This window comes from Rousettus aegyptiacus, unplaced genomic scaffold (assembly GCF_014176215.1).
Source record: "Rousettus aegyptiacus isolate mRouAeg1 unplaced genomic scaffold, mRouAeg1.p scaffold_m13_p_17, whole genome shotgun sequence".
In the NCBI taxonomy this organism is placed as follows: domain Eukaryota; kingdom Metazoa; phylum Chordata; class Mammalia; order Chiroptera; family Pteropodidae; genus Rousettus; species Rousettus aegyptiacus.
Genome location: NW_023416292.1, coordinates 25,832,637 through 25,857,596, shown reverse-complemented (window position 1 = coordinate 25,857,596; position 24,960 = coordinate 25,832,637). Strand labels below are relative to the sequence as shown.

The following is a 24,960-nucleotide window of genomic DNA, read 5'->3' as shown; positions in this document are numbered from 1 at the left end:
GCGGGGGCCGCCGGGACTGGTAGTTTGTTTACGTGACGGTCCCCCGGCCCCGGCTCCGCAGCACCGAGGGGAGGCGGACACCACTTCCCAGCAGCGCCGCGTCGCCGGGACCCGGCGCCCGGCCCCGCCCCCGGCCCCTCCCCGCGCACGGCACGCTGGGAGCTGTAGTTCCCCGCCGGCCCCGAGCCGGGGACGGCCAAGGGGAGGGGGCGGGGGAGGAGGGGCAGGGGAAGGGGAAGGGGTGGGGACAGCGAGGGGAGAAGGCACCAAAGAGGGAAGATTTGGGGGTGTTCGGGGTGGGGGGATGAGAAGGCTGAATGAGAGCAGTGCGACCAGGGATACAAAAACAGCTGTAAACATCTGGGACTCGGGCGCTCTCAGGCTGGCCACGTGCCCACCCCCTCCCCATGACAAACGAATCAGACGCTGTGCAGATATACAGAAACATCTTTTATTTGGGTAACATGTCCCAAAACAGGTCAGTAAGTAAAATAGATTCTAGAGAATATGACACTATGCACACAGCCCTACCTCCCCAAAAATAACCCCGGGGTGGGGGGGTGAGCCTTCCCCTCCCCCCTTGGGCTCCTCTAGTATAAAAAAGTTTTGGCAGCTCAGTGTTCATCACGGGCATGAGGCACCACGTCCATGTTCACTGTTCACAGGGTGCAGCAGTGGCCCTCCCGGCGCCCAGAGCCAGCAAACATTTCTGTCCCACCCCTGGATCTGGGACTAACATAGAGAGCAAGAAGGCCCCCTTCACCGAGGGGCCAGGCAGGGCTCAGTGCCACCACTGTGCTTTGAGAAAGGGAGGGCATTTTATTTGGCACTTCAAAAACAGAGGAGTGAGCAGAGCTGGAGAAGCCGGAGAAGGTACCGAAACTGGCAGGAAGAGGCCACTTGGCACTGATGCCTTGGGAAAAGGGAAGAGGGGGACAGGTGTGAGAGCAGGAGCTAAGCCAAGCGGGAGGGGTCCGCTCCAAATGGCAGAGGGCGGAAGTGGGCTAGAGAGGACAGGGCTGCTGACTCTGGGCCTGCACCTCTGTCCTATACCCACCTGCAGCCTCCCCAGTGTTATCTTGTTCCCAAGTATAGTATTTTCCCCAATACTAATGTCCCTTGGTCATGTCTCTAGTGATTTGACCATGCCCTGTCCCTTGGGCCTGGGTCCAGGCTCTTGTCTGCCCACCTCCCTCTCACTGGGCAGATAGTCCCAGAGGTCCCGCCCCGACCTCCTAGAGAACTCTTAAGTCCTCAACACTGCCCTTGCCTACTCTTGAGGAGTGGAGGCGGGTCAGGGGCACCTGACACCCAACCTCCCTACCCCTCTTGGAGCCCCCTAGACTTGGATGAAGAGCAGGCCAGTGAGCAGGGCAAAGCCTGATAGGAGCAGGATGACCTTGAGGATCCTCTGATCGGAAGTAGCCAGCTCCTGGGGCAGGATTTCTAAGAAGGTGATATATAGGAAGGTGCCAGCTGCCATGCCCTCCAACACAGACTGCGCCAGTTGGTGCAATGGCCCAGCCGACTCTGCCAGAGCTGCACCCAGCCCAATGCCCAGAGGTGTCATGCATGAAAAGAGAATCCCACAGCCAGCCACCACCTTTGCTCGCAGGTGGCTCTGCAGTAGCCGCAGGGACAGGCTGACTGCCAGAATGCCCTTGTGGAGCAGCAAAGCCAGGCACAGCTCCATGGCCCGAGCCCGGTCTCGCTGCAGCCCCACCGCCAGCCCCTCGAACACTGAGTGCAGAGCCAGGGAGAAGACCAGTACGCAGGCACGCAGGGCCGAGGGGGCTGCCAGGGCTCCGCTTGCCTGCGGGCCACGTGGCCCATCGTGCCAGTGCTGTGGGCCACCATTCGCTGTCCCCAGCAGAGCCCTTGTCTCCTCTCGAGGTGGTGGCACCGACTGCTCCTTGTAAGCCAGCGTGATCTGCTCCATCACCAGAACGAGGAAGAAGCCCATGGCCAGGATGAACTCTTGCAGCGGGAACTGGAGCTGTGGGCAGAGGAGGCAGCAGAGTTCGGCAGACAGGCCGAGAATGGCGAGGAGGGGCCGATGCAGAGTCTGCTGGCGCGTGGGTGACACAGATGGAGTTCCGCGCACACACACACAGGGCCACGCTTGGTCACTCAAAAACAGAGTCACTTGGTGACACAGACAAAATGAAACACAATCACAGATTCTGGTGTCGCTCATAGGGTTACCACATGTAGATCAAGACCTCTCGACTTTGGCACTTTGTGGGCTCGCTAACTGTGAGGATCGTCCTGTGAACAGCAGATGCCTGTCCCTATCAGATGCCGCTCGCAGTGTAACAACCAAAAATGTCTCTGACATCACCCAATGTTCTAGGGGGTGGGGGCCAAACCACCCCCAGCTGAGGGTCACTGATAATAGACATTCAGAGTCACACGTTGGCCCGCCCTCCCAAATGCTCATACATGTAGCCACGTACTGTGACATTCCGGCTTACGCACAGTCGCGGAGAGACACAGGGCACTCAGTCAGAGACAGAGGGTGATATCCAGTGCCACTTCCTCGGTCTTGGGAAATAGAGGAAGAGCCTGGGCTGTGGACCTCGCACCACCCCGCCCCGCTGTCTGTTTTTCCTGGGAGACTTTCCTACGCTTTGGACTTGATCTTCCCACAGCCTACTTCCTTGAGTCTCATTGGTTAGCAACATCGGGCCCCTGGGATCGGCCCCTACCCTTCCCAGGCCCACAGGGCCCTCTATCTCCAGTCCTTCAGGGAGGTGATGAGAGGATGAAGATGATTCTTAGAGTGCTGTTAACTTCCTGGAGGCTGGAACTCAGAAACCCACAGACTAGGTCACACACCTGGTCATCAGGCTCCTCACACTGTTTCAGAGTACACAGGGGTCACAGAGGGACTAGGGGAAGAAGTTCTACCCTATTACTCAAAATCACAACGTGTAGGGCCACACGCCAGGAGCCTTCCGCACAGTCATGGAGTGACACAAAAATAGCGCCATGCAAACCACTTCTAGAGGTGTGTGGCGGAACACAGCCACACTCACAGGGTCACGTGCATCAGGCCGGGGCTCACCGTCACGTGCAGGGCTGCTAGGGCCTCATCTATGGCAGCCAGGTAGTCAGGCAGCAGGTCCAGGAGACAGGTGGCCAGAAAGACGCCCCCGGCAAAGCAGCTGACTAGGCTCAGGGCTTTCTGGCGGGAGGCTGGGCGAAGGCGAAGCACAGAGGGGAATGAGCAAACGAACCCCAACCCAAGCGATGGCCACTCTTTCCCCTCCTTGGGTCATCTTCCTCCGCCCCAGAGCCTTCCCTACCCCAGGCGACCACCGCAGGGAAAAGCAGAGGCTCACCAGAGGCTTCCGCGTGAGCTCCAGGCCGGCGCAGCACACAGATGGGCACCAGACTGCAGATGAGGGTGAGCACCAGCAGCAGCGCCAGGGCCCCCAACTTCACCTCCAGCCCCACCGGCATGAGGGGCTCCACGGACACTGCCTCGGGCCGCCACACCAGGAGCTCTGGTTCTCCCCAGGGCCCCATGGTGGCCGTGGCTGCTCCAGGGACTCTGAGACCTAAGAAGACAGGGTGGTGGGGGGCATGGTCATGGGGCCCAGGAACGGGAAGGCTGGTCATCTGAGTGCAGCCCCTTGGTGACCTTCCCTAACCCAGTGTGACTCATTCACTCCCGCACTGGGAACATGCTGCCTTCCCCTCAGACTTTATCCCTTTCCAAGTGACTTATTCGGGGGCCCAGCAAGGGGGAAACTGAGGGGTGAGGACTGCGTGGGTATCTCATCACCCTTTCACCCGGAGCTCCTGGAGGACTCGGGAGCTGGGGTCCTGTAAGGGAAGTAGAGGCCCGGCCCCCGCTAGGAAGGAACGGATGAGGCTTAAGGGGGTTCCGGGCTCTTGGCGAGATGTCGGGGCAGCTTCGAGGGCCGCCCGCCCAGAGCGGGTTTGGGAGCCGGATCACTCTCCCGCTCGCGTTTCCCCGGCGCCATCCCCCCGAAAGCAGAGAGCGACGGCCTCAGGTCCCGGGCCGGGACCGCGGGCTACACGACCAAAGAAGGGCCGCTCGGGGACCGGGGTCCCGGGACAGGCTGACACAACCGAGGGCGGTGTCTGGAAGTCCGGGCTTCGGGAGGCGGGGCCCGAGGCCTCCGGCGGCCCGGGAAGCAGAAGAACGCGAGGGCCGGAGCTCTGGCTCCCAGGCCGCGGGGAGGCCTGGACGTCCGGCCCGGATCCCGCTACAGGGAGCCCGCACTCACCTCGCGAGGGTCTCACTACATGGCACCCGCACAGTTCCGGCCTCCAGTCGGGAATTCCCGCCCCCTCCCCAGCGCGCCTCCTCCCCCCACGGCCGCCGCGTGCCCGCCCCCGCTGCCCACGGCGGCGCCCGGGGGCGGGGCCGGGCCAGGAGTGACGTGAGCCAGGGCCAATCAGGGGCCGGCAGCGGGAGCTGGGCGGAGGCGGGCACGAGCGGAGGGTGCGCGAGAGCAAGAAAAGGGGCTGGAGACGCGATCCGGGGACCGCGGGCCTGGGCGCTCCGGTGGAGGTCTGGTAGTGGGGAGCTGGACCGTCAACAGAGCCCTGGGTCTTTTGGAAATTTTAAAAGAGGAGGCTAGAAACCCTGCGAACAAGGTTGCTGCCCCATATGCACCCCGTGTTTTCCAAGTCTTCCGCCCACTCCTCTGAGTATATCTGCTTGGTTTTGGCCAAAGTCTTTATTTATCTCTTATTAGACTGTAAAACCCTTCGTGCACCTTGGCGCCAAAGAGAAAGCATTCCTTTTTAGGACTGGCTTCCGTGCTTGGCTTCCTTCATCAGCACCCACAAGAGAGAGAAAGAGACGAGGCAGATTGGAAAAGAATAGCAAAAAGAGGGCATTTCTCGAAAATCATCCTTTCCTGACTGCCAGTGACCTGAGCTAACTTCTGTGCAGCCTTCGGCCTTCTCGGAATGGGTACAGAAGGGGTGGGACCCAGCTCACGGGTTGCTGCGGCCCCGCCCGCAGTGGAAAGGTTCTTCCCAGCAACTCCCAACTTACCATCCTTACCGTGCCTCGGACATCTGGCCTGGGTTCTCTCCAAACTCATCTCGAATTCTTCAACTCCTCTCTCTCCAGCCGCGCTGACCTCCTTTCTGTTTTATGTTCCTCGAAATGTGCCAAGGTATTTTCAACGCGAGACCTTCACCGTTTCCTTAATTGGATCCTCTTGGGCCGCATCCCTGTGTTATCAGAATCCCTCTTCTAGCCTCATGGGAGAGGAGGGTACAAAAGAGGAAGGTAAAGAAGGAGGCTCAGCCTACCCTTTTGCAAAGGTAAAATGGTCCGTTTGCCTAAGAAAAAGGACAGTGATGCCTCTGTTAAGGCTCTGGAGATGAAGGCCAGCAACTTCCTTGAGAAAAGGGAGAATGTGAGGACTTCTTGAGGGAGGCAGTCTAAGGAGAAAGAATCACAAAGAACGCTGAGATCAGGATGTACGTGAAATGGGAACTGGTGCTCAGCATGTAATAATTATTATTGCCGTTTCAAGCTCTTGATTAAAAGGAAAATTACTGTTAGGGGCAACTCCAGATTATTTAAGGGATTATGCATGCTATGGTTTGCGACGAATTATATTTTCAGGATTATTGATGATTAGTAACATTAACAAGGAACTGCGAACTGGGAGCCAGGATGTCTGGGAACTAATCCCAGCTCTACCTTAATTTGGTGTGTAATCATAGTTAGACAAGTCGTTTTCCTTCCTAGGAGCTTGGTAAATCAGATGGAAGAGGGAAGGTAGAGGAGCAGATGATACGAGAGTTTCTTTCCGGTTCTAACATCATGGAAGCCGAGTATATTTTCTACTCAATTACCTCTGCACATGCAGCCGCAAGGAAACCCTTTGAAACCTTTCTTGCTCTAGGAAAAATCTAAGCAAGGATGGCTCTGCTTTCCTTGGGTCTCTGCATCAATCTAGGAAGTCTGCTTTGTCTTTTTCACTACCTGAGCAAGATGCAGGGAGATGAGCAGAAAAGACAGAGTTGGGAAATTTGAGAAAGCTCCAGCAAGGTAGCTCAGTATAGTGCAAAGCATGTTGGTTCAGGCATCTGAATCTTGGTTCGGTACTCGCTGCGCCAGCACGTATACTAAAATGGGACCGATACAGAGGTGAGCGTGGCCCCGCGCAAGGATGACATGCAAATTCGTGAAGCGTTCCATAGTAAAAAAAAAAAAAAAAGAGGAAAAAAAAATCTTGGTTCAGGTACTTACAGAGTAATTTTGAGAAAGTTACTTCTCTCTGCCAGCTGTGAGTTGCTACGAGAATTTCATGAGTAACGTGAAAATGCCAGAACACACAATAGTAGGTACTAGATCCTGTTCCTGTCTTTACCCTCAGCCCATTTAAATTTTCACAAGAATACCAGTTTAAATTTCAGATCCACACCACAACCTTTTCTGCTTCATTTGCCCAGCTATTCCTTATCTGAAGTACTGTTGGGGAGACAGGCAGATGAAAATCATCCCTGTATCAGTGTAACTTCCTTATTTTATTTAAAGTGAATTCTAGGGTCGTCGGTCATTAGACCAAAGCAAAAAAAAAAAAAAAAGAAAAAAGAAAAAATCCTGAGTTTCGATATTGCTACATTCTAGTCATGGATCTTTGTCTCCTCTTCGGTAAAATTAGTAAAACATTACCTGGCCTATTTACCTCAGAGCTCTTGTGGATTGAATGAGAGAACGATGTTTATGAAAACATTTTTGTAAACTATACAAATTCAGGACACACATACTGTTGGTAATAATACGCGAACAAGGCAAATTCCCACACCAAGCCGCCAAACCCCAGTTTTGCAGCGTCTTGGGGTTTTCCAGATCCTCGTCCCCCCGGTAGCTCACAGTCCTGTGAGTGCGCATGGCTAACTGCTGTTCTTCAGCGGCAGCACGACGCACAGATTACGGACTTGGACACCCCGCGATTGCTCAACTTTCCGCCAGCCGAGTTAAAACTCTGTCACTCAACTTGGCTCAACAGGTTATTTACTTCCCGCCTAAGTAATAACCTGCGCTTCCGAGTCACGTGGCAAGCGAAACGGAACCGAATTGCTGCAACCCGCACTCTCGGAACTTGCCGCCCCCCCCCCCACCCCGGTCTCTGCAATTCGTCCCTGGCTCTCGCCCGCCCCACGGAAGCCGATCCCCGCGGAACGAATCAGTGCCGCGGCCCCGCTCGCTCGCTCTTTCTCGGACAGCTTGTTCTGACCAGTGACAGAGCCGGCCTCGAGAGGGTAACCCCATTGGCTCAATGCCCTGCCCGTCAAAACAGCTTCGGTTTCCAATCAGACTCGAGGGTGGGCAGAGCGCCCCCCACGGTGGGGCGGGGGAAGCGCCCCGTCAATCTCAGGCGGTCCTGCCGACGTTTTCCCTTTGTTTTCAACCCAGTTACGGTCTCACGCTTGTAAAATTGATGGCCGGAGCACAGGCACTCCCCCGTCCTGTGCTCCAGTCCCAGCCATCTCTGTCTATCCCTGAGGAGACACCAAACCCTCAGGAAGCTCTGCTTTCGTTAGGAGAAACTGAGGCAGAAGGGGCGAGGCTGGCCGTTTTCCTTGAGTCTGGACGCTCAGCCTTTTAACCCCCTGCTTCCAGATTCGGCGTCCCTACGGTGGCTCCCGGCTAGGTGCAACCCACTTTCCTAGCGCAAGGCCGGGGGCGGGGTTTGGCTGGGCAGGTCCAGGATGCAAGATCCTGGAGGGAAGAAAAGGTGTACTGTTTGGGGCGGTCAGCAGGCTCGGCTGGCTTGGCAGGGCTGGGCTCCTCGGAACAGGTAATACCCCGGGGGCCTGTTCGCCTGAACCGCGGAGATAAGGCCCGAGGCGAGATCTCCAGGTGACAGGTGAGGGGCTGTGCAGGTGAGGAAGGGGGATAATGGAAGAGGGAGTGAGAAGACCCCAGAAGCTGTGCACGTGCGTGTGTGTGCGTGTGTGCGCGCGCGCCACTGTATAGGGGACAGCCATCATCTGCCTGCAACTCTCCACTCCCACCTGCCTCCCTGCAGGATGGATTTCAGAACCCCCGACCTTCTGGATGTGTGGCTGGAGCCCCCAGAGGATGTCTTCTCAACAGGATCCTTTCTGGAGCTGGGACTCCACTGTCCACCTCCAGAGGTCCCAGTGCCCAGGCTGCAGGAACAGGGGCTGCAAGGCTGGGAGGCCCCTGGGGGCCGTGGCTGCGTGAGTGATGAATGGAAGTGGGGTGGGTCGAGACCCGACTCTGGTAAGAAGCCCACGTGGCTTCAGCCTACGCTTGGAGAGAGGTCTGGAGACAGTGGCCCTAAAATAGACGTAAACTGTAACTACCCCCACGTCCAAGGGCCCAAGGCAGTGAAACTGAGGCACGAGGACTGGGGTGCGGTGTCAGAAGGACTTGCAGAGTTCCTCCCTGTGCACACACCCTCTTCTAACGCAGGGCCTTCAGGAGAGCGAGCCCGAAGATCTCCCGAAGCTTTTCATTGACCCCAATGAAGTGTACTGCTCAGAAGCATCTCCTGGCAGTGACAGCGGAATCTCCGAGGACCCCGGTCGCCCAGACAGTCCACCTGCCCCCAAGGCACCCAGTTCCCCTGCCCTCTACGAGGTCATCTATGAGGCAGGGGCCCTGGAGAGGATGCAGGGGGAAGCCGGGCCAGCCGTGGGGCTCATCTCCATCCAGCTAGGTCAGTTGTGTTCTGTGGGAAGGGGACAACGGCCCTTCAGACCCAGCCGTAGCTCCGGGGTGAAGGGGCTTTCCCCAGCCCGCGGGGTGCACCCTCCGTCTCTTCTCCCAGCCACCTGTGTCTCCGTCAGATCAGTGGAGCCCCCCATTTATGGTGCCCGATGCCTGTGTGGTCAGCGAGCTGCCCCTTGACGCCCGTGCCCACCTCCTGCCCCCAGCCGGCACTGTAAGCCCAGTGCCTCCTTCCGCCCTGGTGAGTCTCGGGGTTGGCTGGCTGCATTCCTCCCTGACACACACGTATGTCCCCACGCGGATGGGGGCAGTGGAGGGGAAAACATGCCGAACTGCCTTTGCCCTAATAAGTTTTGTGGCATCGGGCTAGGCGGCCAGGGAGACATGGGCAATTTAAGAACCGTGAAGGACAAAGGGGCACTGCCCTTGCGGGCGAGGTACTCAGAGAAAGTGGGGTGAGGGAATCTGGGGCTGGGGCTCAGGGGAAAGCCTGGACCTGTGTGTCGTTTGTTCGGTCAGCCAGGGCCATCGTCTCAGCCTCTGGTCAGGAGACGGAAATAGGCTGGGCCGCCGGGGAATCCAACTGGTTACTGGGCACAGGGTGAAGGAGAAGCAGATGCTTCCACTGGAATAACTGTCCAACAGGCACCCCCTGACTGGGGCAGCGAGTAGCGTGTCAGACACCTTCCCCAGGCTGGCTGGGCTGGTTCCTCCAGGGTGGTGATGAGGGGGACTGTCCCCTTGTCCCGGAAAGAGCTCCTTGTATGCAAACAGCCTCCCTGCAAATCTGTGGTTGAAGCTGGGACCAGAAGCGAGCCTCGCACCTTAGAATTTTGGGCTGAGGGGCCTTAAAGAGTCCGATGCGTCTACACTCGAGTGTGCATTGCAAACACTGGAGAATTGGGTTTTTAACCAAAACCCTCTAGGCCTCATTGTCAGGGATTTTGAATAGGTGGGTTGGGAGGGACACCCTTTCAGAGTTCCACCAAATCGTCACAGCATCGGGGAAAGCAGAGACAGAAGAGATGGTTTAGCTAAAAGCCAAAGACTATCAGGAGGCAAAATCAAAAGCAAATTCCTCTAAAGTCACAAGTGAAACAAATCTTCCAAGAAGCGCTATTAGAAAGGCAAGTCGCTCAGCTGACGGGAACCTGACACTTATCTGCCCTCACCACATGTTTTGTTATGAGGAGTTGGTCAGTCTGGTTGCCCTCCGGGAGAATGAGACACTGCTCCAGGTGGCTCACCGTGGGTGACAGGTGACTGGAATCTACGCTCTGCAAACGAAAGAAATGGCTCAAAGTGAACCCTCGCCTGCTGGGAGATTAGCAAACCCTGCAGATGCCCCCGAGGTTCGGGGACGTGCGCACCAGAACGGGCCCTCTCGCGCTTGCTCAGGGTGCTGAGGTCCAGAGTCTGGACAAAGAAGATGACAAAACCAGTTCCTATCTCCCCTCCTGGCCTCTGGAGGCCCCTGCGGCCATGACCCAGAGCCTGAATCCAGGGGTCTGCTCTCACCTCATGCCCTGGTCAGTCAGTTACCCCTCAGTGCACGTGGGAGCCACTCTCTAGAAGGCATGCAGGGGAGCACCTTGGCGCTGGGAACGGGATGACCCTCTCCCTGCGCATCTTCTGTCCCCTGCCAGCTGTCCTGTCAAGCCTTGTTCCTGACAGATGAGGAGAAGCGTCTTTTGGGGCAGGAAGGGGTCTCCCTGCCCTCTCACCTGCCGCTCACCAAGGTAACGCGTTTCCCCAGAGGGCATCCCAGCCCAGAGGCCCCTCCGTGGCCTCTGAGGGGCCAGGATCGCTGGGAAGTTGGCGGGGAGCGGATCAGAGGCCTGGGGCTGACACACTCTGGGCCCACAGGCAGAGGAGAGGGTCCTCAAGAAGGTCCGGAGGAAAATCCGGAACAAGCAGTCGGCCCAGGACAGTCGGCGGCGGAAGAAGGAGTACATCGACGGACTGGAGAGCAGGTGTGTGGGGCCGCGTTTCTGGCGTCCTGCGGGCCAGCCCGGGGCCCGCTTCCCCACCAAGGCGGGCCGGGCCAGGGACTCAGGATGGCAGAACCTCGTCCCACCTTTCCGCGCCCCCTAGGGTGGCTGCCTGTTCCGTGCAGAACCAGGAACTGCAGAAGAAAGTCCAGGAGCTGGAGAGGCACAACATGTGAGCGGGAGCACGGCCAAGGGCTGGGGGCGGGGGCTGCGCACGCCGAGCAGGCCCGACGCTCCCTTCCTCCCGCCCCAGCTCCCTGGTGACTCAGCTCCGCCAGCTGCAGATGCTCATGACTCAGACTTCCAGCAAAGCCGCCCAGACCAGCACCTGCGTTCTGGTACCAGCAGTCTAGTACCAGTCCGTCTCCCCGCCCCCTCCTCCATCTCCTGCCACTTCCGTCCCACGCCCTCCCAGGCAGAACCCATCTTCCCTCATGACCCCTCTATGCACTCTGCCCTCTGATCCCTTCCATTGTTCCCAGAGCCCAAGCACCTCCTTGCTTCCTCCCAGATCCTGCTTTTCTCCCTGGCTCTCATCATCCTGCCCAGTCTCAGCCCCTTTCAAGGTCTCCCAGAAGCCGGGCCAGAGGATTACCAGCCTCATGGAGGTGAGGGGCAGCGCCCAGAGGGCTGGTTCACCTAGTGATCGAGGTGGGGTCGGCTCCCCCTGGTAGTCACGGGATGGGGAGGAGGGCCCATCTGGTCCAGGATCCCCCACCCAAGCGAGTGCTCTACTACTGCCCTCTTTCCTTCACCCCACAGTGATTTCCAGGAATATCCTGACTCACAAGGACATGATGGAGAATCAGGAGACCCCAGTGGCAGAGTCCAGATTGAGGGTGCCCCCTGGGGCCAAGGGTGCCAATGGCTCAATAAGGACACTGCTGGAGAAGATGGGAGGGAAGACAGGCCCCGGTGGGCACGTCAGAACGGCTGTGCACACAGATGAAATGTGAGCTGGGCACTTCCCGCTCACACCCAGCCTGGTGAGGGGTCCGGGGCTCCCTGCGGCTTGGCTTCCCCTGGGATTCCTCCTCAGGGTCCTCTGGCCTTAGGGGTCTGAATCACCTCAGGATGCTCTAGATGTGTGCGCCCAGAGGCCTGGTCTGCGCATCGGGACAACCGCAAATACGTTTATGTATCTGTGATTTTATTTCTTCTTTGGAGATAGATTGAGGGGAAACAAATTTTTGCTAAGAAACTTTTTTTTTTTTTCTGAAATCACACTCCAGGAGTTTTAAATAAACTTTTTTTCCTTTTGGATAAAATCGTACTCCAAGTACTTGGTAAACCGGGCCTAATGTAGCCACTCCTGTCCCCCTCGACCCCATGACTTCCTGCCCCAGACAAAGTTACAGTAGGGAATGAAAATGCTTTGCTCTTTTTATTCTGCTCATTAATGATCCACACGAGGAAGATGCCACCACAAAGTCCAAAAACCTGGGGGCACAAGTCAGTCCATTCCACTTTGTGTCTCAGGTAGGGTCTTTCAGACCCACGTAAAAGGGTACAAGGTAGCTATATGGACTCGATTTGCTTCCGGACCTTTTCCAGAGCCTTTCTGTCCAGCTGTCTCTGACGAATGATGACAAGGCAAGCAAACACCAAGGCCACACTCACAACAGCCCCTTCAAACTTCCAGAATAAGTGTTGTTCCATCAGCGCTGAGCGGCAGCTGAGGGCGGGAAGAAACAGTTATTCCCAGGGACAGGCTGCCCTGGATCAGCCCAACTGAGACCCACCCGAGAAGAGAGGAAGCCAGAGTCAGTCTCCCAGTGTGTTCACAGTGCGTGACTGCCACGCAAATGTACCACTGAATTTGCTTTCTGGTGAGACAGCGCAGCTGGTCTTAACCAATCTCACTGACGAGAGAACATGGCCAATGACAGCGCCGAGGCGGAGACTTGGGTTCCTCTGTCCACTAGGTCCTGCTACCTCCAGACCAGAGGAGGACGTGGGACCATCTACCCAAGGTCAGGGGAGCCAGGCAGGCAAGCTAGGAGGTTTCAGAAGCGAAACGGCACTTGCCTTCTGAACTCGCTCCTCTTGGACGAGCTGCAGGTGATCTTCTGCACGTACCCGGTGGGGCCACACTCAGGGCTGGCTTTCTGCCAGGAGAGAATGGCCTGTTAGGGAGGGTGGTGCCAGGCGGGGAGCCACCATTCAGAAAGAGCGGGTGCTGTGGCCCAGAGCTGTCACGCCACAGAACTAACCAAGAGTTCTGATGGGGACGGGGAGGTGGTGGTTGCTTGAGTGGGATATTAGAAAGAAAACTTCAGGGACCATAGTCTAGGAGAGGCGGGGACAGGCTCCAGCCGGCGGGATTAAAAATGAACAGGGCACGGTTAGTAGCTGAAGAGAAGAGGGTGTATTTTTCTGGGGAAGACAAGTTCAGATTTGGACATAGACTGCAAGGGAAAAAACGAAAAGACTACAAAGGTATACTTGGCAAGACGCAATAAAAAAAAAAAAAAAGGGAGAAAAAACATACTCACCGCCTGGAAATTAGAGCACGGGGCACACTCTTCTGTCACCACAAACTCTTCCACCTGCCAGCACGGCAAATTCGCGGTGCTCACTGAAAAATAAACGCCAGCCCCGGACCTCATTCGGAGCCATTCCGCGCAAAGGTTCTGCATCCAGCCCCCCAGCCCACCTCCGCTGTGCCCTCGGCAGACGGGACAGTGTCAACACGAAACGAAACACACACGCTGGGGGCATCGGGTCCCCAGCCCGTCACCCACCTGACTGCTTGTCCTCCCGCACCGGCGCCTCGGCTTGGCTGGGGAGGAGGAAAGGGGGCAAGAGTCAGAGGCCGGAAAGCAGGGCACCGCGCCCCGTCCCCGGAGGCGAAGACCTTCCGATCCCCGGTCTCCCCCTTACCAGAGCTGCAAGGCGAAAGCGCAGAGCACCCAGCGGAGGGGGCGGCCTGGGGGGAGGCCACGCCTCCCGGCGCCCGCAGGCATGGAGCGCTCGGCGTCGCACCTGTCGCGACGGAGGGGCCTGGGGCCTGGCCGCGCGCCCCCGTTCCAGGCCAGGGCTGCGGGACGCTGGCGCGGCCCCAGGTCAGAGGCGCCCCTGGGGGCGCCCACGGCCACGGCGAGAAGGGCCGAGGCTTCCGTTGGGCCCGCGGGTGCTCGGGGGCGCCCAGGCCTAGCGCCCCCCCCACCGATGCTTCCGCAGCCGGCGCGGCCAGGTTGCCGCGCGGAGGCCGCTGGGCGCGCGGCGGGAGGGGCCCGGGGGGCGGTCCGGGGCGGGGCCAGGCCCGGGGGCGGGGCCCGGCCGCGCGAGGTGCCCGCTGGGCCTTGTAGTCCCGCGGCTGCGGCGCGCGCGGCTCCCCGGCTCGCTCCCTGCGTCCGCGTCCCCGGGTCTCGCGCGAATGGAGGCGGTGGAGCCCGGGCTCCCGGTTCCCTGTCCCCGGGCTGTCGCCTGTCTGCGCCTCTGGGCGAGGTGAGCAGCGGGGCGGAGAAGGGGACCTGCCCTTGCCCTCCCTGGACTCTGCCCCCTCCTTGAACCCTGGGACTCACCACCAAGCCTCAGCCTTCCTGACCCTCACCCATCCCATCCTTCCCGCCCGAAGGTCCAGCCGAGAGGCCGGGCTGGCGGTCCAGGGCCTTTCTCCTCCCTCCAGGAGCAGGGCTACCGGGACCCCGGGGGACGCGAAGCCTCTCCCTGCTTCCGGGCCCCCACTCAGCCCTAGTCAGATGTCACCTTCGCCCGTGTGGACTGAGTTACTCCCCAGAACTGCCCTTGAACAGCCGCCTCAAAGGTCCTCAGCTGTCCCTTGCTCCCGCACGACGGCACAGCCATTACTGCAAGGTGGTGAGCCTGACATTTGTCCCAGGTGTGGCGCTCAGCTTCAGGTGCTTGTTGGCTACAAGACTTGAGGGTGGAATCTGGCTCTCAGTGTTCTGTGCCTTTTTAAAGTTTTTTTTCAAGACACAAACGAAATACGTATAAAAAAATACTTCAATATATTGCCTCACATTTCTATTGCAGTTTTTGAATTCAAAATTTAGCTCATTTTGATCCTCAGCAATCCTGAGGAGTCAGAGTGGGTGTTACCCCTGTTTTAAGAGTAAGCGCTGAGTGTAGGTGACTTGCCCGAGGTCACCCAGCCAGTGAGTGCCACAGCTGAGGCTTGAGGCCACACTTTGAACACCCAGGCTAAAGATTTTGGCCAGCTTCCCATCCCTGTGGAGTTAAACCTTTACGTATGTCCAGGATTGCAGCCGCCTGTCCCGCACTTTGGGTTCATCCCCTCTGTCTGGTAATAGTCACTCTCCTAATTCTGCCAGAATTTTCCTCCTGGATCTACATATATGTACGTCTGAAGCCTCCCAGACAACTGGACCATATGAGTTTTCTCAGATGCTCAGAAGATGGATAGGAGGTACTCAGAGTAAACTTCACATAAATATATGCACTATTAATAATCTGTTTATTACTAACTTGTACAGCAGAGTTAAGAAAAAAGTATGAGGCTCATATCACAAGGTTATCCCCATACTTTTTCTTGCTAACTCTGCTCCATAGTCTCCCCCACCACGTCTGTCTAGCCTAGAGGCCTCAGCTGCTTCTCAACCCCCCCCCCCCCCACCAACGGCCCTAAGGACTAGAGCACTTCAGTTTGGAATTCACGGGCTATCTGATGCTACATCCCAGAAGTTCTGTCTTAAAACCAGCTTCTGAGGACAGGAACTACCAGGCTGCAGAAAGATCATTGGGTGAGAGCTGGAAACAAAATCCTGGATAAGGCTGAGCTCTAATTTTGCTCGTGCCTCATTTTCCTGTTATTCATGTGTCAGTAGTTGTACGTTACAGAAAGTGGGGTGTGGGTTTTTCCCCAGCCGTTTTTAGCTATCACAAAAGTTTGGGCTGAGATCTAGTATTCTGTGACTCCCTACCCAACCCCACCATGTCTCAGCACAAAGCTGTGAGACCCTGTCAGATCTCACTTCCAACAGCCATACCAAGCAAAGGACTAGGGGCTCTGTGCTGAAACTGAATTTTAAGATAATCTGTTCTGGGGTAGTCCATCTTCCTGGGATTCACATGCAAGTCTTTCTTCAGCTCTTGAGCAAAACTCGCCGGGCAGTTGACTATGGAGCTCGAACATAAGCCACAGGGAAGGATGTTACCCCATCGAAGCTTAGATACCTAATCCATTTATCAATCTATTTGCCACGTTTACCAAATTAATTCCAAGTTTCCCTACCCCCAGCACTGTCGGACCTTTTCCTGAGTGTCCCCTTCTGTCAGCAGCACGAAAAAGGCTTTGCCGCTGACCTGAGGCATGTGCCACTCACACCCACCTGCAGGCCTAGGGACTTCTTCAAAGCCTTGATCATCATATCCTTGAAAAAAACTTCTAGAAGAATTTTGTCTAAATCCATCTGACGTTTTCATTGCCCGATAAAAAATCCAATCTGTGAGATGCTGCTTAAAAAGTACTGTGTACGGGTGAGAGGGGGCTATGTATACTTCGGGGGACTGTGTCTCAAGCCTGAGTTTTTCGGGGGTGTTTCTAATGCCTCTTTGTAATTCAGGAGTTAGTGGCTGTTTCTGTTAAAATTTGCTTGATCCTCATAAGACCACCCAAAGGTTGGTTATGTTAACTTGACCACTGCTCGCCAAATAGTAGATGCTCAATAAATATTTATGAATAAACGAACCTCTTCTGTGTCTCGTTTTCCTCTATAAAAGCAGATGGTAATGCCCACCAGCCACCTAAAGGGACTGCTGGCAGAATCAGAGATGCTTGCAAAAATCACTGAGTAACACACTAGGCCCTGTCATTTCCCTCAGGCCACGGCTGTCACTCCCTTGGGGAGGCCCCAAAAAGTGTCCTTAAAAAAATAAAATAAAAAATCCTGGAATTTCCCGGACAAGGCTCTGCGCACAGCGGTGCTCCAGCCCCATGATGGGGCGAGCGCGTCCACACCCTCTGCTCCTCGCCGTCTTCCTCACCGAAGCGGCCGGGAAAGGGGGGCTGTCGGACTGGTCCCGGCTCCCCGAACACCCAGCCAGACAAGGCGGCCCCCCACCTCGAAGCAGGGGTTGGGTCTGAGTAGAAAGCAATCCGACAATAACAAATGCGACCCAAACCAGGGACGTCTGAGCAGATGGTGGCCTTTAATGCTGAGACCATGCAGAGTGACAGGATAGGACCGAGCCCTCGGAGGGCGGTACTGACCAGCCTCTCATGGGACCCTCACACCCGATGGGTACCAGAATCAGCCATTTGTCCACAGGCACCTCCGCCAGGGCACCCGCCGCAGGCCTGAGGCCCAGGGCCGCCCTCCCGCCGGCCTCTCTCCCACCTCCCCTCACCCCCGTCCACTTCCTCGGTTCCTCCCCTCCGGCTTCTCCCCACTCCGGTCTGCCTCCTTTCCTTCCCTCCTCTTTCCTTCGCCTTCCTCGTTTTCTTCTCCACTTTCCCTCCGCCTGCTCACCTGGTATCCATCTCCACCCCTCCAGGCCCCACCTGCCGAGCCCCCCAGCCCCTCGGCCCTGCCCCCACTCAAGCTCAGCCTCCAGGCTTCGGGCGGGGAGGCGGCCAGGCGTCCTCAGCCCAGGGAGCACTTGGCGTTCTTCTTGTCGCCGGTTTTCAGGTCGGCGCTGGGGGGCTTGCCGCTGTTTCCCTAGAGGCAGAAAGGAGGGCACGGGGTCGGGGCGCAGACGGCTGGCTGGGGTTTCAGGCTGTTCACTGTCGGGGTGTGTGGGGGGTACCCACCCTCACGGAGGGCTTCGCGCGGCTCCCCCCAGCCCCCGCCCTCAGCCCAGCGGGGCCGACTCACCGCTCGCCGGCCTCCCGACTTGAGTAAGATGTCCCGGGCCAGGGAGCTGAAGGCCTGGCGGGGAGCGGGGCGGTCAGCACGCCGCGGCAGCCAGGCGCCCCCTCCCTCCCGGGGCCGGGGGCGGGGGCGGGGGTCAGGGGACCTCACCTCGTCCACATTCACGCTGGATTTGGCGCTCGTCTCGAAAAATCGGATTCCGTGCTCGCGAGCCAGCTGTGGGGGGGCGGGAAGGAGGTTGGAAAAAGGGCGGATGCCCGGGGCTGAGCCCGCCGCGGCCCGGCCGGCCCCGGGACCCCGCCGGCGCCCCTGACCTTGTCCGCCTGCTCCCGCCGCACCTTCCTCTTGGCCTCCATGTCGCACTTGTTCCCCAGCAGCAGGCGCTCCACCCCGGCCGAGGCGTTCTGGGAGCAGAGAGGCCCCGCGCGTCACGCCACGCGGGGGCGCGCGGCGCCGCGGCCCCCCCACCCCACCCCGGGGCACCCCTCACCCCCACCCCGGGGCGCCGCTCACCTCTTTGATGCTCTTCATCCAGTTCTGGATGTTCTCGAAGGACTTCTCGTCGGTGATGTCATACACCAGGATGATGCCCTGGGGGACGGCAGAGCTCGCAATGGCGCCTGGGGCCACACTCCCGTCTAGGGCTCCCACTGTCCCCCAAGTGACCCTGCAAGTTTTAGCCACGAGTCAAACCGCCAGGCGTGGCGGGGCCCCCTGCGGCCCACGCGGGCACCCCCACTGCCCCTGGCCCAGCCCCTGCCTGTCTGTACGCAGAGACCCGCGTGTCCCAGGGACCTGCGAGTCGCCGCCTCGGCCCGCACCCCGCGCCGCACCGCGCCTCTCACCATGGCTCCGCGGTAGTACGCAGTAGTGATCGTCTTGAATCGCTCTTGGCCAGCTGTGTCCCTGAGGAGGTGGAATGTTTCATGGGGTGGGACACAGGGAAGGGCTCCCCAAAGAGAGACCCCGCCCCCCCCCAGCCCGAGCCAGCTAAGAATTCAGCTTTGCAACGTGAGGGAGCTGAAAGGAAGCGAGGCGGCACACAGCGGAGGGGGTGACCGACAGACCGGCGGACCCCGGCCGGCGGCAGAGGCTGCAGCCTCGAGATGCGGACGAGTCATTTCACATGTGTGCGCCACGGTGTTGCATCCTGATCCTGTCCCTGTGAGACATGTTTTATCGTCCCCGTTTTACAAAGGGGGAAACAGATTTGGGGAGGAGAAATAACTAACGAAGGTCACGCTGTGACAGAACCAGAATCGAGCCAGTCTGCTCGGGTCTGCGGGACCCTAACGCCACCATGAAGCCTGGTCCCATGGAAACGCCTTCGGCTTCCCCGCGACAGCCACGCCAAACCTCCGCACTCGGCTTGCTCCGCGCTCCCCATAGTGTAGAGCGCATCAGACTTAGAACCACGTCTCAAGTCTGCTACTCGCTGCTGAGCTGTTCGGAGCCTGTTTCCACATCGCAGCTCAACACACGTTTGTTGTCCAGCTCAGAGGAAGCTCCAGGGCCGGGAGAGGCAAGAGTTACCAAAAAAGCTGAAAATAGTCGAGCGAACAGGAAGGGAGATGGAAGGACATCTGAGTGAAGTGACGGAAATGATTACAAGTGCTGGAAAAAAAAGCAACGGGGAAGAGGACAGGAACGAAGCGGAACCGGAAGAAAGGGGCCATGGGAGGTAGACCAGGAGTCCGGCGGGGGGTCCCGGGGTCCACTCACCACACCTGCAGCTTGATCTTCTTCCCCTCGATGTCCACAGTGCGGATCTTGAAGTCGATGCCTGGAGGCGGAGGGGGTACATGTCAGTTGAGAGGTGGTGTGCGTGTGCACAAGTGTGCGGTGGGAGACGGGAATGGAGCAGCGACACTGTTGGAGGTGTAAAGCTGGAGGAATGTTCTCAAGATTGTGTTCATAGAGCGAGCATAGCGCTTTTACTCAGATCGTGCGGATTTTGCGGGGGGAGGTGGTGATGACAATTCTGCGGGAGGCTTAAGGCCCCGAAGGCACTCCTTGGGTCCGAGCGGCCTTGCCAACTCAGCCTGTCGCCTCCAAAACATTACTTTCAGATTCCGTTTCTCTTCTCTCTGGGAACCCACCCACCCTCCTGGCCCTACAGGGTCCAGCGCGAGGAGAAAGGTAGCTGAAGCCACTCCACGTGAATTAACTAGTTGCAGGCCAGTCTTGGAACCAAGAAAGTCTGAGGCGAAGGAAGGTTCCTCCTGAGACTGAACTGGGAATGAGGGGCATTTTCCCCTTCCCCTTTCTAACCAGAATTGTCTTGAGACTCTCCTTGTCTTATTTTCCAGACCAGAGGAGATGAAGAAAGATGAGGGGGAAGGGGGGGACACTGTTCTCAGTGGAAACTTGGACGCCTCCCCCAGCCTGCTGGGAGGCCTAGGGAGGAGGCTGAGTCACCAGGCTGACTCAGAGACCCCAAAAGTCCCCTCGTTCCCACCTTCTTCACCAGGCTGCCTTCCCATTCATGACCGCAGTTCCTGGGCCACCCTCGAGCCAACCTGGCCACTCTGCCCCACCCTCCCCTCGGCCCTGTTAAGTGGAGGGGCAGGGAGAGGTGTGAAAGGGGGGGGCATGCGCCGAAACTGCGGGAAGGAGGGAGGCGAGCGGGGCGGATGGTAGGGAGATGGAGTACAGGAAACGCGGAGTGGGCCCCGGTTCCGCTGACCGGGTTCGAGGGACGGTGGGTCTGGGAGATGCGGGGGAAGGAAGGTACCAAGGAAACCAAGGGCTGGCAGCCACAGGACTCACCTGGAGGCTGCAGAGAGGTTAGGGGTTTGGGTACCAATCGGACACGTGTGGGGGATGGGTCTGAGACAGGGGCTGAGGGACTGGAGCTTCTTGGGAGCCTCGCTCTAGGGGAGCTGAAAGGTGGGGCCACTAGTGCTCCCGAGCCTGGGCTGAGGGCGGCGGGGAGTGGGGGGTCTGGGCTATGGCCAGTGGGCTCACCGATGGTGGAGATGTACGTGTTGTTGAAGTTGTCCTCTGCAAAGCGAATGATCAGACAAGTCTTGCCCACCCCCGAGTCCCCGATCAGCAGCAACTTGAAGAGGTGGTCGTAGGCTTTGGCCATGGCGGACACTGGGGGAGCCGGGGGAGGGGCGGGGAAGCGCCGGGCACCGGCGGGCGGGATTGGAGGGCTGGCAGGCAGAGCGGCCGGGAGCCTAGGCCAGGAAGTTTTCCTCTCTCCCCGCCCAGGCTCCGGGAAGGAGAGGCGGCCCGCCTCGGGCCCCACCCCCTGCCCGCCCCCGCCCCTCGGGCCAGCAGGGCCGGCCAGCTGGCCTTCTGTCCCCCCGGGGCCCAGGCCCGGGCCGGCCGGCCTCCCGCGCGCTGTCCCACCGCGTGCTACTGCGATCACCGCCCTCCGCCTTTGACCTCGTTTTTCCAGTCTGCGGCCAGAGGCAGGGGCGAGAGGAAGTAGACGTCTAACCGAGACGACCGGGGCGGAAGGAATTTCGGAGGAGTTAAGAGAAGGAGAAAGTTTGGAGGGATGAAGGTGACGGCCGGGATGGCGCTGAGAGTTGGCAGAGGCTGGGGGCCGACTTTTGGAAGGGCCATTCAGGGAGCACAGACCCCGCGGGCAGTTCCAGGGTTCCGGTGTGAGTGTTCCGAGCCCTTAGTTCTAGACTCCCAACAACTTTTGAAAAAAGCGGGACGCCCGGGAATGGGGGGTTATTTGTTGCGCCAGTCTGCCCCCTGGTGGAGCAGAGTGAAAACGTTACCGATACCGCGTTTGGGCCCCGCCTCGGCGAACACACGCGCACATACACACGCACGCACGCACGCACGCACGCAGACCGCATGCCACGCGGACACACCCGGGGCTTCGTGTGGAACGGTCTCCCTTCTGGGACCCCAGCTCAGAAAGGCAGAGATAGGGACTACACCTGTCCGGTCTCGCTCTGCGGATGAGATGTGGCTCTTTTAACAGCCGAGGCTGGGTTCCTGACACCCCACTGAACGGCTGTGGGTGCGTAGCCGTGGCAACCAGGAAACTGAAGTACGGCGAACGTGGCTGTAAAGAAACAAGTTTATCTTGGCCTTCGGAAAAGATTATTCAGAATAACTGCTTTTCTAACGGGATCAGAAGAATCCTCGTATAAAGAAAGATAGTGTCCTGGTTGTCAGAAAGTGTCTTTTGTCCCTTCACGTCTTTGTCCCCTTTCTCAACACAATTTAATCCCGTTTTGTGCATTCTCCCACCTCCCATCATGCCTTCAAGCTGTATCACAAATCTTGAGTCTTCTCTATTTCTCCTCACCAGCCAAACCATTTCTCACAAGTCCTTTTAATTACTGTTCAATTTTTACGGCTCATTCTGATAAAAATCCATCAGTTCTTTCCATCTTATTTTGCCTGGAACTGGACTGTTTGCTCCTTGTGATTTGTTATTCTTGCTCGCCTCTCCAAAACGGGCTTGTGCGGGTGTGCCCCGCCTTCGCTGGAACCTCGGCATCTCGGCAGCGCTCTCCCACGGCCCACTCTGGCCTTGGGGTTCACGCTCACCAGCTCTTCTCTAGGGCGCTTTTCCCCACCCCCAGATTGTTGTATGGTTGACGCCTTGTCTTTGAGATTTCAGCTTAAATGTCACTTCCTCAGAGGTCTGACCAGCCGTCAGTGGTATGCTGGAAACAGTTTTGTTTTTTTTTTAATTAAAACAATTTTTTTTTTTTCAATTACAGTTGACAAATTGGGACCAGTTCTTACTGGCTTATGAGAACAGAATGTGCATGTCTCTTACCAACTCTGGGCTTAACGATGTCACATGAGTAGTTTGGAACCGTTGTTGCCACGTTGGGAATATTTGCACCCTTGAAATTAGCAAAGGCAACAAAACGAGGGCGCTCCCCCGCAGAGCCGGTGGTGGCACTCTCACGGGCTCCCCTGCCGCTGGCGGGGACTCTCGGGCCCAGCCCTCCCTTTCTTCTGGAATTAACCATATTCTAGGCGTCATCCGGGGCGTCTTCATTCCTCCCTCATGACAGACACTCCAAACCTTTGGTTATTATTGCAGAAGGGGCTTTAGTCTCACTCTCCCTTTCTTCTCCTTCCGTCAAGGGTGTCAGTGCTGCCAAGCTTAGCAGTCGTGGAAGGGCAGTGCTGGGGAAAACGCGGGGAAAGGATGGGGCGTAAACCGGCGCGGACTTCTCGGAAGGCAGTCTAGTATACTTCGGCCCATTTATGTGATTTCTCTGTGCATCACTTTCCTAACCTGTAAAATGTGCATAGTGATAGGGTCGACCTGATGGAACGACGCAGCGAGTCAGCGCTACGGGGGTGATGTAATCATCATTAGACGGAAGGGGCGAAGGAGACAGTCGATTTAACAACTGTAGTAGTAGGCTGGGGATGGGGGAAATATGAGGACTTCATTTTTTTACATTTGCATTTCCGAATTGTTTAAAGTGGGCAAACTAACCCAACTGAAAAATCGTAAAGAAATTTAAGAAGTCCAGACAGCGCTCGGTCGCTCGGTCGGGCTGTCTTCCTCCGCAGTTCCTATTTGCTCGGCTCCAGCTGTCAAAGAGGCCACTCATGCCTTCGCAGGGAGCAGACGCTCACCGTGTAAGAGAGCCAGCTCACTCGTGGGACGCATGTGTCACTACTGTTGACAGACCTTCCTAAAATGGCGGCCCCTCCGCGCCTCCCTGCGAACGGGCCGTGAGCGAAGGACCTTCCCAACATGGCGGCCGGAGGCCCAGGCGTCACTTCCGGCGGGACGGCGGATATAAGGGCCGGGATTTCCGCTCTCGCTCCTTTCCGGCGGTGACGACCTCCTCACGAGAACATGCCTGTGAGTTCCTCGGGGCAGGTTTCGGCGCAGCTCTCGCCCCGCCGCCCGCCCGCTGCCCTCACGCTGATTTCGGGGCGCGCAGGGCCCTCGTGTGCCCGCCGCACTTCCGGGACAGCAACGGCGGGGGCCGCGGGGCCCTGCGCGGACGGGAGCGGAGCGGAGATAAGATGGCGGCCCAGCTGCGCAGACGCCGGGGCGGCCGGGGGCGAGCCCTCCCCGGGGTGCGGCCGCGGGGCCGTTTTCCTTGGCCGCCCTGGTCTCTCAGTCTGCATTTCTGCCTCTCGTAGCTCGCCAAGGACCTCCTCCACCCCTCTCCAGAAGAGGAGAAGAGGAAACACAAGAAGAAGCGCCTGGTGCAGAGCCCCAACTCCTACTTCATGGACGTGAAGTGCCCAGGTGAGGCGGCAGCTGGCCCCACCGGGGCGCGGGGGTCCCGACCCGGGGAAGGTGTAGTGCGAGCCGTGCCGTACCCTGGAAGCGGCCCCGACGCCTTAAAATCGGAACGTACGAGATGGGTTCAGTTTTGCATTTTAGAGGAGTGATCGCCCATCAAAACTGCGCGCACAAAGCCTGACGTTTCTTTGTGTTAGGAGACTGGGAGACGCGCTGGGCTTGTTCCTTGCGCAGTTACGGACTCTGCTTGGAGGCGGGGGTGGGGGGCGTGTTGACCCATTGCTGACCGTTCTTCCCTTCCAAGCGGAGGACTGATGATCCTCCCTGACCTGAGAAATCGTCGGTTCCACTCCTTTCCCTTATAGGATCTAGGATTAGACAGTCACTCTTGAACCAAAAATTCATAGGTGGGGGCAAGTAGTCCAGATTCCTTCTGAGTTGGCTGTAATGTATAGTTGGAGCCAAGTAATTGAGGTTAGAATAGGGTAGTAAGTTTTAAAAGTTGATATAACATGCGTGTTAGTACATGATAGCTTCCATTTAAGTGAAAGGCATGGAAAAAGCCATAACCCTTTCTTGCTGTTTTTTCTAGGATGCTATAAAATCACCACCGTCTTCAGCCATGCACAGACAGTAGTGTTGTGTGTTGGCTGCTCCACTGTCCTCTGTCAGCCCACAGGAGGAAAAGCAAGGCTTACAGAAGGTGAATGGTTTGACAGATGTGGTTTTGGACTTTGAGTCTCAGTGTGAGGTGATATGTAGTGTAAATTATCAGGCTCTTATAAAGAGGGTTGGATTTGCTAGCCCCCCCCCCCCCCCCCGCACACACACAAAAAAAGTATTACCAGAAAGCACATATTTTTAATCTCAGTACACTACTGTCTAAAGCTGGGGTGAGCGGATGATAAAAGGGGCCTCCTGAGCTGAAGCCGATAAGGTCTTTAGGTGACTGGGTATTAGCTAAAGGAGTTAAATGAAGTTGCTTTTCTGTGGGGGGACCATCGGTCATCCTGAGCTGTAGGGGAGGGAGGCAGGGTGAGTGGGCTGCTGTCAGTTAACCTCGAGCTTTTTCTTCCAGGATGCTCCTTCAGAAGGAAGCAGCACTGAAAGCACCGTGAGTTAAGATGAGTGAGGAACCATCCCAATAAACACATTTTGGATACATCCTGTTTATTGTCTTGTTTTACTGCTAGGACGTTCCTACTTCAAGTGTTCAGGGGCAACAAGGAGAGTGGACTGCTAGAGTCATTTGGGGCAAGTAAG

General features: G+C 57.6%; 5 protein-coding genes, 2 long non-coding RNA genes and 1 other non-coding gene across 15 annotated transcripts; 5 read left to right on the top strand and 3 right to left on the bottom strand.

Moving 5' to 3' along the window:
* Window positions 1-431: 431 nt before the first annotated feature.
* Window positions 432-5,159, bottom strand: SLC39A1 (solute carrier family 39 member 1). Of its 2 annotated transcripts, none has more exons than XM_016141472.2 (4): window positions 4,260-4,391; window positions 3,345-3,563; window positions 3,068-3,198; window positions 432-1,996 (listed from the first exon to the last, which is right to left on the bottom strand). In XM_016141472.2, exons 2-4 carry the CDS (start codon window positions 3,529-3,531, stop codon window positions 1,340-1,342), a joined length of 975 nt encoding a protein of 324 aa, XP_015996958.1. In that variant the 5' UTR covers window positions 3,532-3,563; window positions 4,260-4,391; the 3' UTR covers window positions 432-1,339. The 2 variants fall into 2 exon arrangements, with proteins under 2 accessions (XP_015996958.1, XP_036090792.1); XM_036234899.1 differs by lacking the exon at window positions 4,260-4,391 and adding an exon at window positions 5,039-5,159 and having other exon boundaries at window positions 436-1,996.
* On the top strand, window positions 4,488-11,952 carry CREB3L4 (cAMP responsive element binding protein 3 like 4). Of its 6 annotated transcripts, XM_036234895.1 has the most exons (10): window positions 4,488-5,162; window positions 8,037-8,211; window positions 8,447-8,693; window positions 8,824-8,945; window positions 10,351-10,443; window positions 10,571-10,677; window positions 10,799-10,867; window positions 10,949-11,033; window positions 11,207-11,303; window positions 11,458-11,952. In XM_036234895.1, exons 1-10 carry the CDS (start codon window positions 4,951-4,953, stop codon window positions 11,649-11,651), a joined length of 1,401 nt encoding a protein of 466 aa, XP_036090788.1. In that variant the 5' UTR covers window positions 4,488-4,950; the 3' UTR covers window positions 11,652-11,952. The 6 variants fall into 6 exon arrangements, with proteins under 6 accessions (XP_036090788.1, XP_036090786.1, XP_036090791.1 ...); XM_036234893.1 differs by having other exon boundaries at window positions 10,351-10,677; XM_036234898.1 differs by lacking the exon at window positions 10,949-11,033 and having other exon boundaries at window positions 11,458-11,595.
* LOC118613218 lies at window positions 6,103-6,205 on the top strand. Its single transcript, XR_004955351.1, has one exon. It is a non-coding gene; the product is annotated as a U6 spliceosomal RNA (small nuclear RNA).
* Window positions 11,953-12,066: 114 nt separating the features above from the next.
* JTB (jumping translocation breakpoint) lies at window positions 12,067-13,911 on the bottom strand. The gene is made up of 5 exons (XM_016141626.2): window positions 13,579-13,911; window positions 13,440-13,477; window positions 13,191-13,273; window positions 12,724-12,803; window positions 12,067-12,370 (listed from the first exon to the last, which is right to left on the bottom strand). Exons 1-5 carry the CDS (start codon window positions 13,659-13,661, stop codon window positions 12,214-12,216), a joined length of 441 nt encoding a protein of 146 aa, XP_015997112.1. The 5' UTR covers window positions 13,662-13,911; the 3' UTR covers window positions 12,067-12,213.
* A 129-nt stretch (window positions 13,912-14,040) lies between these two features.
* LOC118612881 lies at window positions 14,041-16,369 on the top strand. Its single transcript, XR_004955216.1, has 2 exons — window positions 14,041-15,088; window positions 15,920-16,369. It is a non-coding gene; the product is annotated as an uncharacterized LOC118612881 (long non-coding RNA).
* A 442-nt stretch (window positions 16,370-16,811) lies between these two features.
* Window positions 16,812-20,690, bottom strand: RAB13 (RAB13, member RAS oncogene family). 2 transcript variants are annotated; one of them, XM_016141651.2, is made up of 8 exons: window positions 20,460-20,690; window positions 19,215-19,275; window positions 18,338-18,398; window positions 18,006-18,083; window positions 17,807-17,896; window positions 17,643-17,708; window positions 17,496-17,549; window positions 16,812-17,339 (listed from the first exon to the last, which is right to left on the bottom strand). In XM_016141651.2, the coding sequence occupies exons 1-8, from the start codon at window positions 20,581-20,583 to the stop codon at window positions 17,265-17,267; spliced, it is 609 nt and encodes a 202-aa protein (XP_015997137.2). In that variant the 5' UTR covers window positions 20,584-20,690; the 3' UTR covers window positions 16,812-17,264. The 2 variants fall into 2 exon arrangements, with proteins under 2 accessions (XP_015997137.2, XP_036090783.1); XM_036234890.1 differs by having other exon boundaries at window positions 17,831-17,896; window positions 20,460-20,677.
* Window positions 20,691-20,764: 74 nt separating this feature from the next.
* Window positions 20,765-21,860, top strand: LOC118612882. The gene is made up of 2 exons (XR_004955217.1): window positions 20,765-21,006; window positions 21,442-21,860. It is a non-coding gene; the product is annotated as an uncharacterized LOC118612882 (long non-coding RNA).
* Window positions 21,861-23,145: 1,285 nt separating this feature from the next.
* On the top strand, window positions 23,146-24,861 carry RPS27 (ribosomal protein S27). Its single transcript, XM_016141641.2, has 4 exons — window positions 23,146-23,304; window positions 23,592-23,700; window positions 24,290-24,400; window positions 24,776-24,861. Exons 1-4 carry the CDS (start codon window positions 23,299-23,301, stop codon window positions 24,802-24,804), a joined length of 255 nt encoding a protein of 84 aa, XP_015997127.1. The 5' UTR covers window positions 23,146-23,298; the 3' UTR covers window positions 24,805-24,861.
* Window positions 24,862-24,960: the final 99 nt, after the last annotated feature.

Bases quoted from the DNA above. Each gene is read 5' to 3' on its own strand.
- CREB3L4 (XM_036234893.1), top strand. From the start codon at position 4,951: ATGGGTACAGAAGGGGTGGGACCCAGCTCACGGGTTGCTGCGGCCCCG. The intron at 10,678-10,798 runs GTGTGTGGGGCC...CGCGCCCCCTAG, and splicing joins ATCGACGGACTGGAGAGCAG to GGTGGCTGCCTGTTCCGTGC. The intron at 11,304-11,457 runs GTGAGGGGCAGC...TTCACCCCACAG, and splicing joins GGATTACCAGCCTCATGGAG to TGATTTCCAGGAATATCCTG.
- SLC39A1 (XM_036234899.1), bottom strand. From the start codon at position 5,087: ATGAGTTTGGAGAGAACCCAGGCCAGATGTCCGAGGCACGGTAAGGAT. The intron at 3,564-5,038 runs GTAAGTTGGGAG...CTGTCTTCTTAG, and splicing joins TCCGAGGCACGGTAAGGATG to GTCTCAGAGTCCCTGGAGCA. The intron at 3,199-3,344 runs GTGAGCCTCTGC...GCCTTCGCCCAG, and splicing joins AGCTCACGCGGAAGCCTCTG to CCTCCCGCCAGAAAGCCCTG.
- JTB (XM_016141626.2), bottom strand. From the start codon at position 13,661: ATGCCTGCGGGCGCCGGGAGGCGTGGCCTCCCCCCAGGCCGCCCCCTC. The intron at 12,804-13,190 runs GTGAGTATGTTT...CTCTCCTGGCAG, and splicing joins CGTGCTCTAATTTCCAGGCG to AAAGCCAGCCCTGAGTGTGG. The intron at 12,371-12,723 runs GCAAGTGCCGTT...TCCCGCCCTCAG, and splicing joins AAGAGGAGCGAGTTCAGAAG to CTGCCGCTCAGCGCTGATGG.
- RAB13 (XM_016141651.2), bottom strand. From the start codon at position 20,583: ATGGCCAAAGCCTACGACCACCTCTTCAAGTTGCTGCTGATCGGGGAC. The intron at 19,276-20,459 runs GTGAGCCCACTG...CTCCGCCTCCAG, and splicing joins CACGTACATCTCCACCATCG to GCATCGACTTCAAGATCCGC. The intron at 17,897-18,005 runs GTGAGCGGCGCC...CTCTGCTCCCAG, and splicing joins GGATGAAGAGCATCAAAGAG to AACGCCTCGGCCGGGGTGGA.
- RPS27 (XM_016141641.2), top strand. The intron at 23,701-24,289 runs GTGAGGCGGCAG...TGTTTTTTCTAG, and splicing joins CATGGACGTGAAGTGCCCAG to GATGCTATAAAATCACCACC. The intron at 24,401-24,775 runs GTGAATGGTTTG...TTTTTCTTCCAG, and splicing joins AAAAGCAAGGCTTACAGAAG to GATGCTCCTTCAGAAGGAAG.